Here is a 14795-nt window from a genome sequence, read left to right on the forward strand (position 1 = left end):
TATATAATGCTAATATTGTGCTATGCTAATAATATAATATATTGTATGTACATATAATTTGTAAGCCACTCTGAGTCCCCTTTGGGGTGAGAAGGGTGTGATACAAATGTAGTAAATAAATGCAGTAAATAAATAAATAATAAATAAATAAATTTTAGACTTAGGCTCACCCAAAGTCTGAAATGACTTGAAGGCACACAACAACAACAACCCTAATTAACTTGACTATCTCATTGGCCAGAAGCAGGGCCACACTTCCCATTGAAATCCTGATAAATGTATGTTTGTTAAAATTGTTTTTATTTTTAAATATTGTATTGTTCTTTCATTGTTCTTGTTATTGTTGATGTTTTTGCACTACAAATAAGACATGTGCAGTGTGCATCAGAATTTGTTTGTATTTTTTTTTTCAAATGATAATCCGGCCCCTCAACAGTCTGAAGGATAGTGGACTGGCCCTCGGTTTAAAAAGTTTGAGGACCCCTGGCTTAGATCATAGACCATTTGCATACAAAATAAGTGAGCACAATATAAAAGTGAAAAAGTACTACATAAAATAAATGGCATTTTGACCATGCATATTGAAAGAAATCAATACAATTAAAACACATTAAATGTAAACAACAATGCCACAATTAGATGAGATTAGAGCATCCCCAGCACAATCATCTGAAATATAAGTCTTGACCCAATTTTCATTACTGCTAGGGTTAGAAGAGAACTCTTGTAAATTATCGTAGTCAATATAAGATACAAGTTAGAAAATATTTTCTGAATTGGAATGTAGATAAGATAGACCAGATCCAAAATTTTAGTTCTTGGTTCAGAATATATACAGTGCGAAGGACAGCAAATAATAAGCCAAATCTTGATTGATCCTTACAACATAATAAATACTGAACAGGATACCAGACATGGTTTATAACCATAATGGAAAAGTTGTGTCATAACTTTTTATTAAGTAAAGGAAAAGATAAACTTGATGCATGGGTCAGATCCAGCAAAAGAAAAATTAAAGCAAATGCAATAAATGATAAAAACATATATGTTAGAGTTTCCGATGCATATCGAGTGGGAAGGTAAAATAAGTGCAAATTGAAGGGGGAGAATTAATTTAGACATTGTGTGTTATTTTATTTTTTATGAACTCTATTTTTAAAATGTTATAATCTCTGTGAAAGAACTAATTTTACACCATTCCTTTTTTCTCTTTCTTTCTCAGCACTAACTGCTGATTTGAGTGCCAGGGCTGAAGAGAAATGATTATTTTTATTTGATGTACAAAATCTAACAAATAAATAAGTCTGATAATGAACAAACTTTTCATTTACTCATGCTGACCACTTCAATAGGTACAGCTTTTCCAAACACAGAAATCGCAATGTTATGCTATGGGAATCAATATGACAGAAATACATTGGCTGGAATATAAGATCGCACTTGTGGATCTGTATTGATGGTCTCTACTGCTAAGATCATAATTTTCCACTGACTAGGCATCAGCTGCAAGGAGAGAACTGGAGTGGGGATGGATGATGTTTCAATCCACCTTCTGCAAGTGAATGAGGCTGCAACAATCACAAGCAGAACCCTTGTTCATGTCCATGTTGTAGTCTCTCCGGCTGCAAAAACAGGGCAGACCGAAACTATCCATGCCCACTTCCTCAGCCAAAAGGACCCCTTCTCTCCATGTGGCTGATGCCAGTAAAACATATTTAGAGGGACATTGGACTGGGGGGCACTATTTAGCTACACAACTAAGGTAGTTACATAACTAAAGCTGTGTCTAGTGTCTACATGTCCCCAAAGCATACACTGGCAGTTTTCATGATGCAGGACTTCCAGCAAGAATTTGGACCTTTTAGCCCCTGTCCCAACCTTTATCTGCATTAAGCAAAGTCAGGGTAATACTATGGACTCCACTAAGAATGTCCTTAGGAATTGTGATCATGTGGACAGCTGGATTGGTTTCTATTTGTCCCAGTTCACTGTCCACATACACATTGCCACCATCACCCTTCCACTGCACTGATCAATGTAGGGAAAGGGATGTATTATCTTTGTGTTGCTGCATAGAATCATAGAATCATAGAATAGTAGAGTTGGAAGAGACCACATGGGCCATCTAGTCCAACCCCCTGCTAAGAAGCAGGAAATCGCATTCAAAGCACCCCCGACAGATGGCCATCCAGCCTCTGCTTAAAAGCCTCCAAGGAAGGAGCCTCCACCACAGCCCCGGGGAGAGAGTTCCACTGTCGAACAGCTCTCACAGTGAGGAAGTTCTTCCTGATGTTCAGGTGGAATCTCCTTTCCTGTAGTTTGAAGCCATTGTTCCGTTTCCTAGTCTGCAGGGCAGCAGAAAACAAGCTTGCTCCCTCTTCCTTATGACTTCCCTTCACATATTTGTACATGGCTATCATGTCTCCTCTCAGCCTTCTCTTCTGCAGGCTAAACATGCCCAGCTCTTTAAGCCGCTCCTCATAGGGCTTGTTCTCCAGACCCTTAATCATTTTAGTCGCCCTCCTCTGGACGCTTTCCAGCTTGTCAACATCTCCCTTCAACTGTGGTGCCCAAAATTGGACACAGTATTCCAGGTGTGGTCTGACCAAGGCAGAATAGAGGGGGAGCATAACTTCCCTGGATCTAGACGCTATTCCCCTATTGATGCAGGCCAGAATCCCATTGGCTTTTTTAGCAGCCGCATCACATTGTTGGCTCATGTTTAACTTGTTGTCCACGAGGACTCCAAGGTCTTTTTCGCACACACTGCTGTCAAGCCAGGCGTCCCCCATTCTGTATCTTTGATTTCCATTTTTTCTGCCGAAGTGAAGTATCTTGCATTTGTCCCTGTTGAACTTCATTTTGTTAGTTTTGGCCCATCTCTCTAGTCTGTCAAGATCGTTTTGAATTCTGCTCCTGTCTTCTGGAGTGTTAGCTATCCCTCCCAGTTTTGTGTCGTCTGCAAACTTGATGATCATGCCTTCTAACCCTTCGTCTAAGTCGTTAATAAAGATGTTGAACAGAACCGGGCCCAGGACGGAGCCCTGCGGCACTCCACTTGTCACTTCTTTCCATGATGAAGACGACGCATTGGTGAGCACCCTTTGGGTTCGTTCGCTTAGCCAATTACAGATCCACCTAACCGTAGTTTTGTCTAGCCCACATTTTACTAGTTTGTTTGCCAGAAGGTCGTGGGGGACTTTGTCGAAGGCCTTACTGAAATCCAGGTACGCTACATCCACAGCATTCCCTGTATCGACCCAACTCGTAACTCTATCGAAAAAAGAGATCAGATTAGTCTGGCATGACTTGTTTTTGGTAAATCCGTGTTGACTATTAGCAATGACCGCATTTGTTTCTAAGTGTTCGCAGACCACTTCCTTAATGATCTTTTCCAGAATTTTGCCTGGTATTGATGTGAGGCTGACCGGACGGTAATTGTTTGGGTCGTTCTTTTTTCCCTTCTTGAAGATAGGGACCACATTCGCCCTCCTCCAATCTGCTGGGACTTCTCCCGTTCTCCAAGAACTCTCGAAGATAATTGCCAGTGGTTCTGAAATAACTTCCGCTAGTTCCTTCAGTACTCTTGGGTGTAGCTGATCTGGCCCTGGGGACTTGAATTCGTTTAGAGAGGCCAAGTGTTCCTGGACAACTTGTTTCCCTATTTGGGGTTGGATTTCCCCCAATCCTTCGTCCATTCCGTGTTGCTGAGGTTGAAGATGGCTTTCTTTTTCTGAGAAGACCGAGGCAAAGAAGGCATTAAGTAGTTCTGCCTTTTCCCTGTCCCCTGTCGCCATCACCCCATCTTCTCCTTGCAATGGCCCTATCGCCTCCTTTTTCTTCCTTTTTCTACCAACGTAAGCAAAAAAGCCTTTTTTGTTGTTTTTTATGTCCCTGGCAAGCCTGAGCTCATTTTGCGCTTTAGCCTTGCGAACCTTTTCCCTACAGGCGTTGGCTATACGTTTGAATTCTTCTTTGGTGATTTCTCCCCTTTTCCACTTCTTGTGCATGTCACTTTTGAGCTTTAGCTCAGTTAGAAGTTCTTTGGACATCCATTCTGGCTTCTTTGCACTTGTCTTATTTTTCTTCTTTGTTGGCACTGTTTGCATTTGCGCCTTGAGTATTTCACTTTTGAAAAACTCCCATCCATCCTTAACTCCCTTGTTTTTTAATACCGGCGTCCATGGAATGCCGCTCAGTAATTCCTTCATTTTTTGGAAGTCAGCTCTCTTAAAGTCCAGAATGCGTGTTTGACTTGTCTTAGTTTCAGCATTCCTTTGTATTGCAAACTGCAGGAGCACATGGTCACTTGCCCCTAAGGATCCAACCACTTCAACTGTATTTATCAGGTCTTCCACATTTGTTAAGATTAGATCAAGAGTTGCTGATCCCCTTGTTGCCTCTTCTACCTTCTGGACCATAAAATTATCTGCAAGGCAAGTGAGGAATTTGTTGGACTTTGTACTCTTGGCTGAGTTTGTTTTCCAGCAGATATCGGGATAATTGAAATCGCCCATGACTACTATATCTCTTCTTTGTGCCTGTTTGGTCAGCTGTTGACAGAAGGCTTCATCAAGTCCTTCATCCTGACTCGGAGGTCTGTAGTAGACACCCACGACAAGATCTTTTTGAGTCCCGGTTCCCTTGATTCTTATCCAGATGCTTTCAAGCTGGTTTCCCGGATTACAGTCTTGCATTTCTTCTGCAACGTAACTGTTTTTGACATATAAAGCTACTCCCCCTCCTCTCCCCTTTGTTCTATTTCTGTGAAAGAGGTTATAGCCGTCAATGGTTAAATTCCAGTGATGGGAGTCATCCCACCAGGTTTCAGTGATGCCTATGACATCGTATGTGTGGTGCTGTGCTAGGAGTTGGAGTTCGTCTTGCTTATTTCCCATGCTCTGAGCATTAGTGTAAAGACATGTAAGCCCCTGTGACCTCCCCTCGAACTGTTTATTTGGGATTATTGTGCTCTCTGTACTTGGTCCTTGCTGTGTTTGTGCAGCCCTCCGTTTAGCCTTTTGGCGGTTCCCTGTGGTCGTGGGTAATATAGTGTTCGCCAGGCTGTTGTTCCCCTCCCCCAGTGGATCTAGTTTAAAGTGCGCCTGATGAGGTTTGTGAGTCTGTGTGCAAAAAGATGTTTTCCTACTTGTATGAGATGCACCCCATCGCTTGCCAGTAGTCCATCCTCTTGGAAGAGTAGACCATGGTCAAGGAAGCCAAAATGCTCCTCTTGACACCATTTTCTGAGCCAGTTATTGACCTGTACTATTTTTCCGGCCCTTGTAGAGCCGTGTCCTACAACAGGGAGGAGGGATGAAAAGATCACATGTACATTATACAGTTTTAGCTTTGTTCCCAGAGCTCGAAAATCATTTGTGATCTTTTGAAAAGTATGCCTAGCGGTGTCATTGGTACCTACATGAATCAACATAAGGTGGGGAGGGTGATGGGGCTTTAGGAGCCTGCCGAGCCTCTGAGTGATATGGTGTATTTTTGCCCCCGGGAGGCAGCATGTTTCTCGAGCCATCCCATCCGGTCTGGAAATGATGGCTTCCGTTCCTCTAAGGAGGGAGTCACCTACTACCAAGACCTGTTTCCTTTGAGGATTGACAGGGTCCTTTTTGTGCAAGACAGTGTGTATGTCCCCTGAAGAGTGTTCCTGTTGAAGTGAATCATGTAGGTGTAAAGTGTTGTCCTCCTCCTCAACATCCCCAGTGCATTCATCAATGACAATCCATTGAGATACATCCGAGAGCCCATTACTCTCCCAAGGATGTTCCTGTTGCTCCTGGTCTATGATTGGGGATGGAGCATTTGCATGATTACATAAGTGTGACTGTGGTGATGCACTGTCCCCGTCAGGGCTATCCCCTGCGCATTGATCCAGGGTGGTCCACTGAGTGGTATCTAAGAAACTGTGGTCCTCCACAAGATGTGTTTCCTGATTGTATGTTAATGATGTAAGAATTTCAAATCTGTTGTGTAAATGCAGCTGAGCAGAGGAGTTCTGCGGAGGCTGCCTGGTCCTGCGTCTCCTTCTATGGGTGACCTCCTTCCAAGCCTGAGGGTTGTCTACCTTTGAGTTGATCTCCCCATAAGGTTCCTGATCATGGTCTTGGTGGTGTTGGTGTGATGCAGGCTGCTGATCTACAGCAGCGTGTTGTGCAGTGTCCAAGAAGAGCTCGAGTGCCTGAATGTCCTTAAGGGTCTTAATACGGTGCTCGAGCTGTTGGATCCTCTGCTCCATCAGAGTCATCTGTTTGCATTTGGAGCAGATGTAGTTGTCTAGTTTTTGTGTGAAAAAGCGGAACATGCCACAGCTGGTGCATGTGATGGGAATGTTTTGCTTTTGTTGCATCTCTTGGTGAGCGTGGTGGCCAAGTGGGATCTTTGTACAGTTAAGTAATATGCACGCACTTTATGTGCAAACTGCAACAAACCACCTCTTTGTGTATTTGTTTATGTTGCTTTGTTTCCTGTATGTAATGCAAAGGATAGTTAGTAAAGGTGCCTCCTGCTGCCTCTGCGAGAACCAACTGCCCTTCTGGGATCAGGCTCTGGCAGAAACTCACACTGGCAAATAAAGCTTTCCCAGAAACTCAATTAACAGGGGACAATGCCTGCTGTCAATCAACTTAAGTACCTGGCTCTCTTTCAACACAACAGTCACACAACAGTTAGACTTTGACCACAGGAGCCAAGCCCACACTCAGTTTAAAATCTTAGCCAAATCTTAGCCAAATCCTACCTGAAGCCAGGGAGCAAAAATGTCCTCCTGCTGCCTCTGCTTCTGCGAGAATCAACTGCCCTTCTGGGATCAGGCTCTGGCAGAAACTCACACTGGCAAATAAAGCTTTCCCAGAAACTCAATTAACAGGGGACAATGCCTGCTGTCAATCAACTTAAGTACCTGGCTCTCTTTCAACACAACAGTCACACAACAGTTAGACTTTGACCACAGGAGCCAAGCCCACACTCAGTTTAAAATCTTAGCCAAATCTTAGCCAAATCCTACCTGAAGCCAGGGAGCAAAAATGTCCTCCTGCTGCCTCTGCTTCTGCGAGAATCAACTGCCCTTCTGGGATCAACTGCCCTTCTATGGCTGCTCCTTGCCATAGAGAAAGAGAGGGTCATTTTACTCATCTTTACTGATTTCACCCTATCATGATCCCAGTAGATGCAATCCTGGATCAGCCTCTTGCAGTGTTTGGCCCCTATAGAGCTGATTTGGCCTTGCACTGATTTAAGTGGTCAGTGTAGATGTGGCCAATGAGGTTTCCATAAAACACTTTGATAATGCTTTCACTTTAATCCTAATTTAGCACCAGAGATTCAAACACAGACTACAGAGCTACATACGCAGTAAAACATCCTGCTTGATAAGAAGTTTTGGGAGGATGCAGGTTCCCTCACATTTGAAAATGTTAATTTCAAATATTTCCCATTCTATTTATGGAGAAATGTGCAGCTTTAGCAAGTTCTTGTCATTCACTCCTTCACACACATGCAGAAACGTAATTCTGACCGATGCCTGATTGGGGCCAAATGACACATTATGGGTTTCATTTCCCTCCCCTTCTTTTCTTCACACTAGGGAAAAGATAAAGAGTATTTTCCACCCAGATCTCTGAAAAAAGACCCAGATATTTTATTCTGCTGGGATCATAACATTGACTGTGATGTTCTTTGGGCTTAAGATGAGAAATACCGCAGTGGAGTGTGCCTTTGCAACTCCCATGAATGTCATGATTTTCACATTTGCTGCTGCATCTTCACTTGAAACTTAAAAACAGAAATCAGAGCACTCAGCAGGCTTGTGGTTTTAAAACCTTGGCTCTGAGATGTTTCTGTTGAATCACTGACAATTTATTCCTAACTGGCTTAAGATGCTAATGGTAATTCAGTGCACAAGTACATGGGTTTAACTCCTGTTTATCATCTTGTGCACAGTATCCATCACACATAAATATGTAAACAACAACAACAACAACTTTGTTTTTGTACCCTGCCTCCATCTCCCAAGGGGACTCAGAGCAGCTTACATGGGGATGAGACCAGTCAACATCACAGATTATAATCAAATTAAAATACATACACAGTGTCATAATTGACTCAGAGCAAAGAGGTGTGATGATTGGAGAAAGGAACATTAATAATTTAACATATGCAGATGATATCATCCTACTAGCAGAAAATAACAAAGACCTCTAATGATTCCTGAAGAAAGTCAAGGAAGAAAGTGCAAAGGAAGGATTCAGCTAAATATTAAGAAAACAAAAATAATGACCATAGATCATTTATGAAACTGATGTAGTAATATTTAGAGATTTCCATACCTTTGCTCAATAATACCTCAGAATGGAGACTGTAGTCGACTTGAAGTCAACTTGACAGCAATTAACAACAATGCTGACAGTGCTGTCCTTTTGTTTAAAGAAGTTGTGTGCGTCAGAAAAAATGCACCCTACTGTAATATGCAAGGATCAGTGGACTGGGACAAATCTTTGCATTAGCTCCACTGGGAAAATATACATACTAGTTCTTAAACTGCATACAAAAGGGAAGCTCAGTCCTGACAAGACAGAGGTCCTCCAGGCCAGTCGTAAGGCCGATCGGAGCATAGGGTGGCTACCTGTGCTTGACGGGGTCACACTCCTCCTGAAGGCGCAGGTCTGCAGCTTGGGGGTCCTCCTGGACTCATCACTGTCACTTGATGCTCAGGTGTCAGCGGTGGCCGGGAGGGCCTTTGTACAGCTAAAGCTAGTGCGCCAACTGTGACTGTACCTCGAGAAGTCTGACTTGGCCATGGTGGTCCACGCTCTGGTTACCTCAAAGATGGATTACTGTAACGCACTCTACGTGGGGCTGCCCTTGAAGACAGTCCGGAAATTGCAGTTGGTACAACGGTTGGCAGCCAGGTTACTAACTGGAGCTGCTTATAGGGAGCACTCAACCCCTCTGTTCAAGCAGCTCCACTGGCTGCCGATTATATTCTGGGCCCAATTTAAGGTGCAGGTTATTACCTATAAAGCTCTAAATGGTTCAGGACCTGCCTATCTTCCTGACCGCGTTGTCCCCTATGAACCCACCCAATCGCTGAGATCTTCCGGGGAGGCCCTTCTCTCACTTCCACCCTCCTCACTTGGTGGGGACGAGAGAGAGGGCCTTCACGGCCGTGGCTCCCCGACTCTGGAACTCCCTCCCCAGGGAGATTAGGTTGGCTCCCTCTCTACCTTGCTTCAGGAAACAACTGAAGACTTGGATGTTTCGGCAGGCCTTTGGAGATACAGTCATTAATTAATCAACCCCAGAGGGTTTTTAATAATCTATCCCGTTTTTATTACGATTTTACCATTTATGTGTTTTAAATGCAATTTTTTATCCTGTATTTTCAATACATGTCTGAGAAAGAGAGAGTATTTAAGGACAAATCACCTTCAAGCAGATGAAGAAGATACAGGTGCTGGCTGTGAGTCAAGTCAGCATAAAACTGAAATTTCACTCTGATTTTTTTCTACCTACAGCTGTGCATGATATTTTATGCATTTATTTTATTCCCATCATAAAGAGGGCAGAAGCTTAAATGATGCCAATTTTGGAATTACAGCTCTCCAATACTAACGACTTCTTTCCTCCCTCCCCGCTCAGCCCACCAGTTGACTCCAAACTCCATTTGGCTGTTAGCAACCCAATTCAGTATAACTCATTTGTTTATCCAGTGTAGTAAACTCAGTGACTTCTTTGGTGGCAGTGCCATTATAGAAAGCTTGTTACCAGACAGAATGAAATATACTGGGTCACTCCATCACTGTTAGCTTTGGGGGACAATAAAAGGGCAAATCACTCTCAAACAGGCTTGTGCATGGATTTGGTTTGGTCAGTTCCCTTTGGCCAATCCGACTTGTTCAGCTGGCCGTAATGATAAGGGTTCAGTTGCTATGTTTTTTCAGGTGAAACGGGCCGTGATGTATCTTACATAGGCTATGTCTGTTTAATGGGGTGAGTGCCTCTATTGCTCCCAGTTGCATCCTGGCTCTAGAGAGATGCTTTATTCCAGTTGCCTTGCCACTCACTCTCAGCTTTATTTTTGGCTTGGTTTGACATCTGTAATGGAATGGGCCTACCTTACCAGGCCAATGTGTAGAAAAAGTTCTAGGCCCTGGAAGAATAGGCTGATTCAGGCAAAAGGAGGAGGGAACATTATATGGTAGTGGTGCCTGATTGGTGGAGAGTTGGGAAGTATTGCCTAGCTACAGTGGTTGATGTGTCCTCCAAGTGTGGTCATTTTCATCCTGATAGCCTTAAAAACGATGGGAACAGGATCCCAGTAAGCCGCCTCATTGTTGGGAATCACCCTGGACTACTCAAGTCTAAATGTAGTTAGATAGATGATAGAGTTAGATTGAGGGAATCCTTTCCCTGTTTCCAAAGCATGCCTAGATAGGCTTTACTGTGTTTCACTCTATCCTGTGTACGTCACATCCCTTACTTTGAAGTTAGTAGAAATGTGAATCTCCAGGGACACTAACTTCTCATTGGTCAGAATGTCTTTTATGTCCCCAATAAACTGGACCATGAGGTTGGAACCATTTAGATTCTCTCTTCTCCCTTTGTTCTTCTAGCTAACAACACGTCTCACCATCCCTCCTGGCAAGATGTAACTATTTAGATGTTTGTGATTTTTCCTTTCTTATTTTTCCTTAGAAAAAAGTCTAGAGTAGACTAGTCAGCTCCCAAGCCTTTCTATCTACAATGGAATTCTTTTTACCTGAATAAATACTTTTTGAACTTTTACTGAGACTCTGCAGTCCATTGCAATCCTAAATGGTCAAAGGCTTCTCTTTGCTCGCCCCGTGTAAGTAACTGCTGCATTTGAAAGCTTTTGCTTTTGCTACTCTGCTGATTTTTGGTGGAATCTCCCCCAGAGAGGGTTAAATTGAGTCTAACCGCTCAGAGATTACCACAACACTCATTGTCACCTAAGAGCTGGATCTAGCCACATTTTTCAGCTGTTGACCAAAAATGGCTATTTGGCTACCTGCCCATTTTTGAGAGGTGCATAAAAATAGATCGGGGGCTCCCAAAATTCGGCCAGCAGAAGCGGATCGAGGTTCAGCCAAAATGCACAAGCCTACTCTCAGATACTATAGAGCTATAAAAGGTACAGAGGTGGTTAGCCAGAGTTGTCCAAGAGCTTCAACACCTACATAAGGACTAAACCTTTAGGGCTCTTTTATATGAAGGACTGTGCCCTCTTTTATATGAAGGACTGTTCTGTGCCTTCAAGTTGACTGAGTTACAGTGATCTGATCTTAAGTTTTCTTAGCAGGATTTGTTCGGAGGAGGTTTTCCATTGCTTTCGTGTGAGGTTTCATTCATTCAAATGATAGATGGGACTAGGCAGTATTGTCCAAGGTCAACCAATAAGTTTCCATAGCCAGGTGAGGATTCACATATTAGTCTTTCACAGTACCTTTTTCCAGCTACTACACACCAAAGGCTCTCCTACATGTGGGGAGAAAAGCATAACCTAAGGTTATGACATGATGCTGCATGGAGAAATAATACATGGAGAAAAAGTTATTTCCCTTCCTGAATCACAACATTAGGACTTAGCCTCATTCAATTAAACAGATGGGCAGGCAAAATAAAGTGTGTTCCATCAACATACAGGATGCACTCCCACAAGATATAGTGATGGTCACTGAATTATACAGCATTAAAAGAAGATTAAGCCAATTAAGCTGGGAATAATTTATTGATGCAGAGGTATTTGTCATGATTGCAGTTTGTCTCTGAAGGCCATGTGCACTTTTTATCATCTTTTTAAAATTAAGATTTGTTCACATATAATAATTTTTTTAACTAACCAGTAAACACAGGAGAAGAAAAAACAAGCTAACAAAGCAGATAATACAGAAAAGGAATAGAGAAATACAGAAAAGATAGAAAAGTGACAGAAAACATAAAAGTGACTCCTATCACAATAAGTCATCATAATCCTTTCTAAACTATATACCTACTAATATCCAAATCCAAGCTTGTAAAACCATAGATAACGGTTCTTCAAAAAGTTAATTAAAGGTTACTATTCTTTAGCAGGAACTATTATTATTCTTCCTCTCAATTAAACTTAACAAATTATTCTTTCTAATTTAACAGCAATCTATCATAATGCAAAATATCAAGTATTAAATCCTTTCATTTTAATTAAAAGTTTTTCTAACCCCCCAAACTGTTTCTCCCTCCCCCAGTAATTATTTTCCAACTGTGTCTCCCAAAAATGAAACACAATTTCATTATAATTTTTCCTTTTTAGTTTTCCATAGCTATTTCCAAAAACACCTCTCTCATAACAAAGTCTCTTGTAATTGTCTAACCCTCCAGCCTGCAAATAAAGCAACTTTAAGATAATTTTAAACAGTTTGTTAAATTTCATACATCCCTATTTTTTTATTTTATAACAACTTCCCTTACACTAAAACAACGTATCTATAATTCATGAAACCCAATCCTTATTTCTTTACCCCATTCATATTTTAAATTCAATCTTTTGAGCTTTTGCCAAATATGTGCCATTGGACATATTGAACATCTATCACCAAATTCCAAAAACCTGAGGAGGAAGTATCCTTATATAAGAAACCTTCCTACTGATCTTGGCATCTTTGTCCTCTTCTTTTTCCCTTTCTAGCAGACCATGAACCTTATCCCACCTAACCTAACCCCCATCCCCTGTTTTAAAACAGTTATAATCCATTTAGGTAATGGACAGTGATGGAGCTAATCTCAGGATGCAGGGAGACTTCCTGCCTTTTTCCATCATGTTCTTTAATGTAAATATCTGAAACAGTCTGAAAAAGGAAAGGAGAAAAAAAGATGATCTGAGATAATGTTAGGAGCTTAGGATCCAATCCATACTTTAGAAATTATATTCCACTAGCTATGCCTGGCCACGTGTTGCTGTGGCAAAGTATGGTGGTATGGGAAATAAAGTATTGAGGAATTGGTGGTAGTTAAGGTAAAGGGTAAAGGTTTTCCCATGACATTAAGTTCAGTCATGTCTGATTTTGGGGGTTGGTGGTCATCTCCATTTCTAAGCCGAATAGCTGCCGTTGTCCATAGACTCCTCCAAGGTAATGTGGCTGGCATGACTACATGGAGCACCGTTACCTTCCTGCCTGAGCAGTACCTATTCAGCTACTCTCATTTGCATGTTTTTGAAGTTTAGGGTTGGCAGAAGCTGGGGCTAACAATGGGGGCTCTCTCCGCTCCTTCAATTCAAACCTGCGACCTTCCGGTCCAGAAGTTCAGCAGCTTCCGGTCCAGAAGTTCAGCAGAAGTTCATTGTAACACGCTGCGCCATCAGGAGATATTATTTCCTAAAGGTTGTGAATATACAATATTTTTGATTTTTTGTTGTCTGTTGGAGGCAAGTATGAGTGCTGCAATTAGGGGAAATGATTAGCATGTAATGGCCTTGCAGCTATAAAGCCTGGTTGTTTCCTCCCTGAGTGATTTTTTTGTTGGGAGGTGTTAGCTGGCCCTGATTGTTTCCTGTCTGGAATTCCCTTGTTTTCAGAGTGGTGTTGCTTGTGATATTTTATGTGCTTCTATAGATAATATAAGATTATAAATGGGTTATATAGTTGTGTGGAAGGGCTTTGAGTCTACACTGCCATATAATCCAGTTCAAATCTGATCATCTGTATTTTATAGGCAATGGGGAAGAGGCCTAAGTGAGGCCTAACTCTGCCTGTCCCCTGGGCTGAGTGGGTTGCTAGGAGACCAAATGGGCGGAGCTTAGCCTTCTAACTGGCAGCAATTGGCTATCCCAATTCCTATCCCTCTAATTAGGACTTTATTTTTCTTTTCTTTTTGTTGTATCAACCTAGAGGCGTGGATGAGGGGTTGTGCTGTCAATTTTCGAGGTTGTGGGGTGTTTAGTTTTGTTGTTTTGTCCGCTGCCGTGATTCCATCACTCTTTTATATATATTGATTGCTAAAGTACCAAAACCACATAGGATGGGAGCTGTTTGATCAAGTCCCTATTCCCATCAACAACTTATTTATTTATTTTCTTTACTTATTTACTGTATTTAAACCCCGCCCTTCCCACCCTGAAGGGGACTCAGAGCAGCCTTACAATAGACAGCAATTCGATGCCACATAAAACAGACATATAATAAAATAGTCATATACATTAAAAACATAAAATTAAAAACATAAACATGAAAACCAATTTTAAAAACCACACAATCCGAGATCATAGTCAAGGAGCCGTTCCAGCCGTGACTGCACATATTCCATCTTCACTTATGGCACTGAATTACTGCCCAAAGGCTTGGTCCCACAGCCATGTTTTGAGTTTCTTTCTGAAGGTCAGGAGGGAGGGAACTGGGGGAGGGAGTTCCATAGCCGAGAGGCCACCACTGAGGAGGTCCTGCCCCTCAGCCCCACGTCCCCACCAACTGCTCCTTGAAGCTTCTAAACAGTCTTCAAAGGCAACCCCACATAGAGCACATTGAAGTAGTCTATTCAGGATGTAACAAGATCATGGACCACCATGGCCAACTTATGCATTTATTAAGACAATACAGCACATAGAATACTAATAAACTTCACATGCACATCAATAGAATAGTAGAGTACACTACCGCCTGTGTAACATCATTGCATTAGCCAACGTGGTGTACACAACATTTGTCAGAACCATAAGCATTTAGAAAATCAGCATGTTGTGGTTCAGCCAGCTGAGCAGCCAGCTGATGAAGATAAGGAGATTGTTATTC

General features: G+C 42.1%; 1 protein-coding gene across 7 annotated transcripts in view; it reads right to left on the reverse strand.

Moving 5' to 3' along the window:
* Positions 1–14795, reverse strand: part of vwc2l (von Willebrand factor C domain containing 2 like) — a 359062-nt gene that overhangs the window by 216265 nt on the left and 128002 nt on the right. For 2 of the 7 annotated variants that reach the window (XR_010000409.1, XM_062961022.1), the window contains one exon: positions 11982–14795. This exon is cut by the window's right edge and continues 32745 nt beyond it. The exons of 4 other annotated variants lie outside the window; for them this stretch is intronic. Coding sequence is in view for 1 of the 3 variants with exons in the window: in XM_062961006.1 (XP_062817076.1) it covers positions 2163–4898 (2736 nt within the window). In the remaining 2 variants the exon portion in view is untranslated. One more of the 7 variants, XM_062961006.1, reaches the window with a different exon arrangement.

This window comes from Anolis carolinensis, chromosome 1, assembly GCF_035594765.1.
Source record: "Anolis carolinensis isolate JA03-04 chromosome 1, rAnoCar3.1.pri, whole genome shotgun sequence".
Classification (NCBI taxonomy): domain Eukaryota; kingdom Metazoa; phylum Chordata; class Lepidosauria; order Squamata; family Dactyloidae; genus Anolis; species Anolis carolinensis.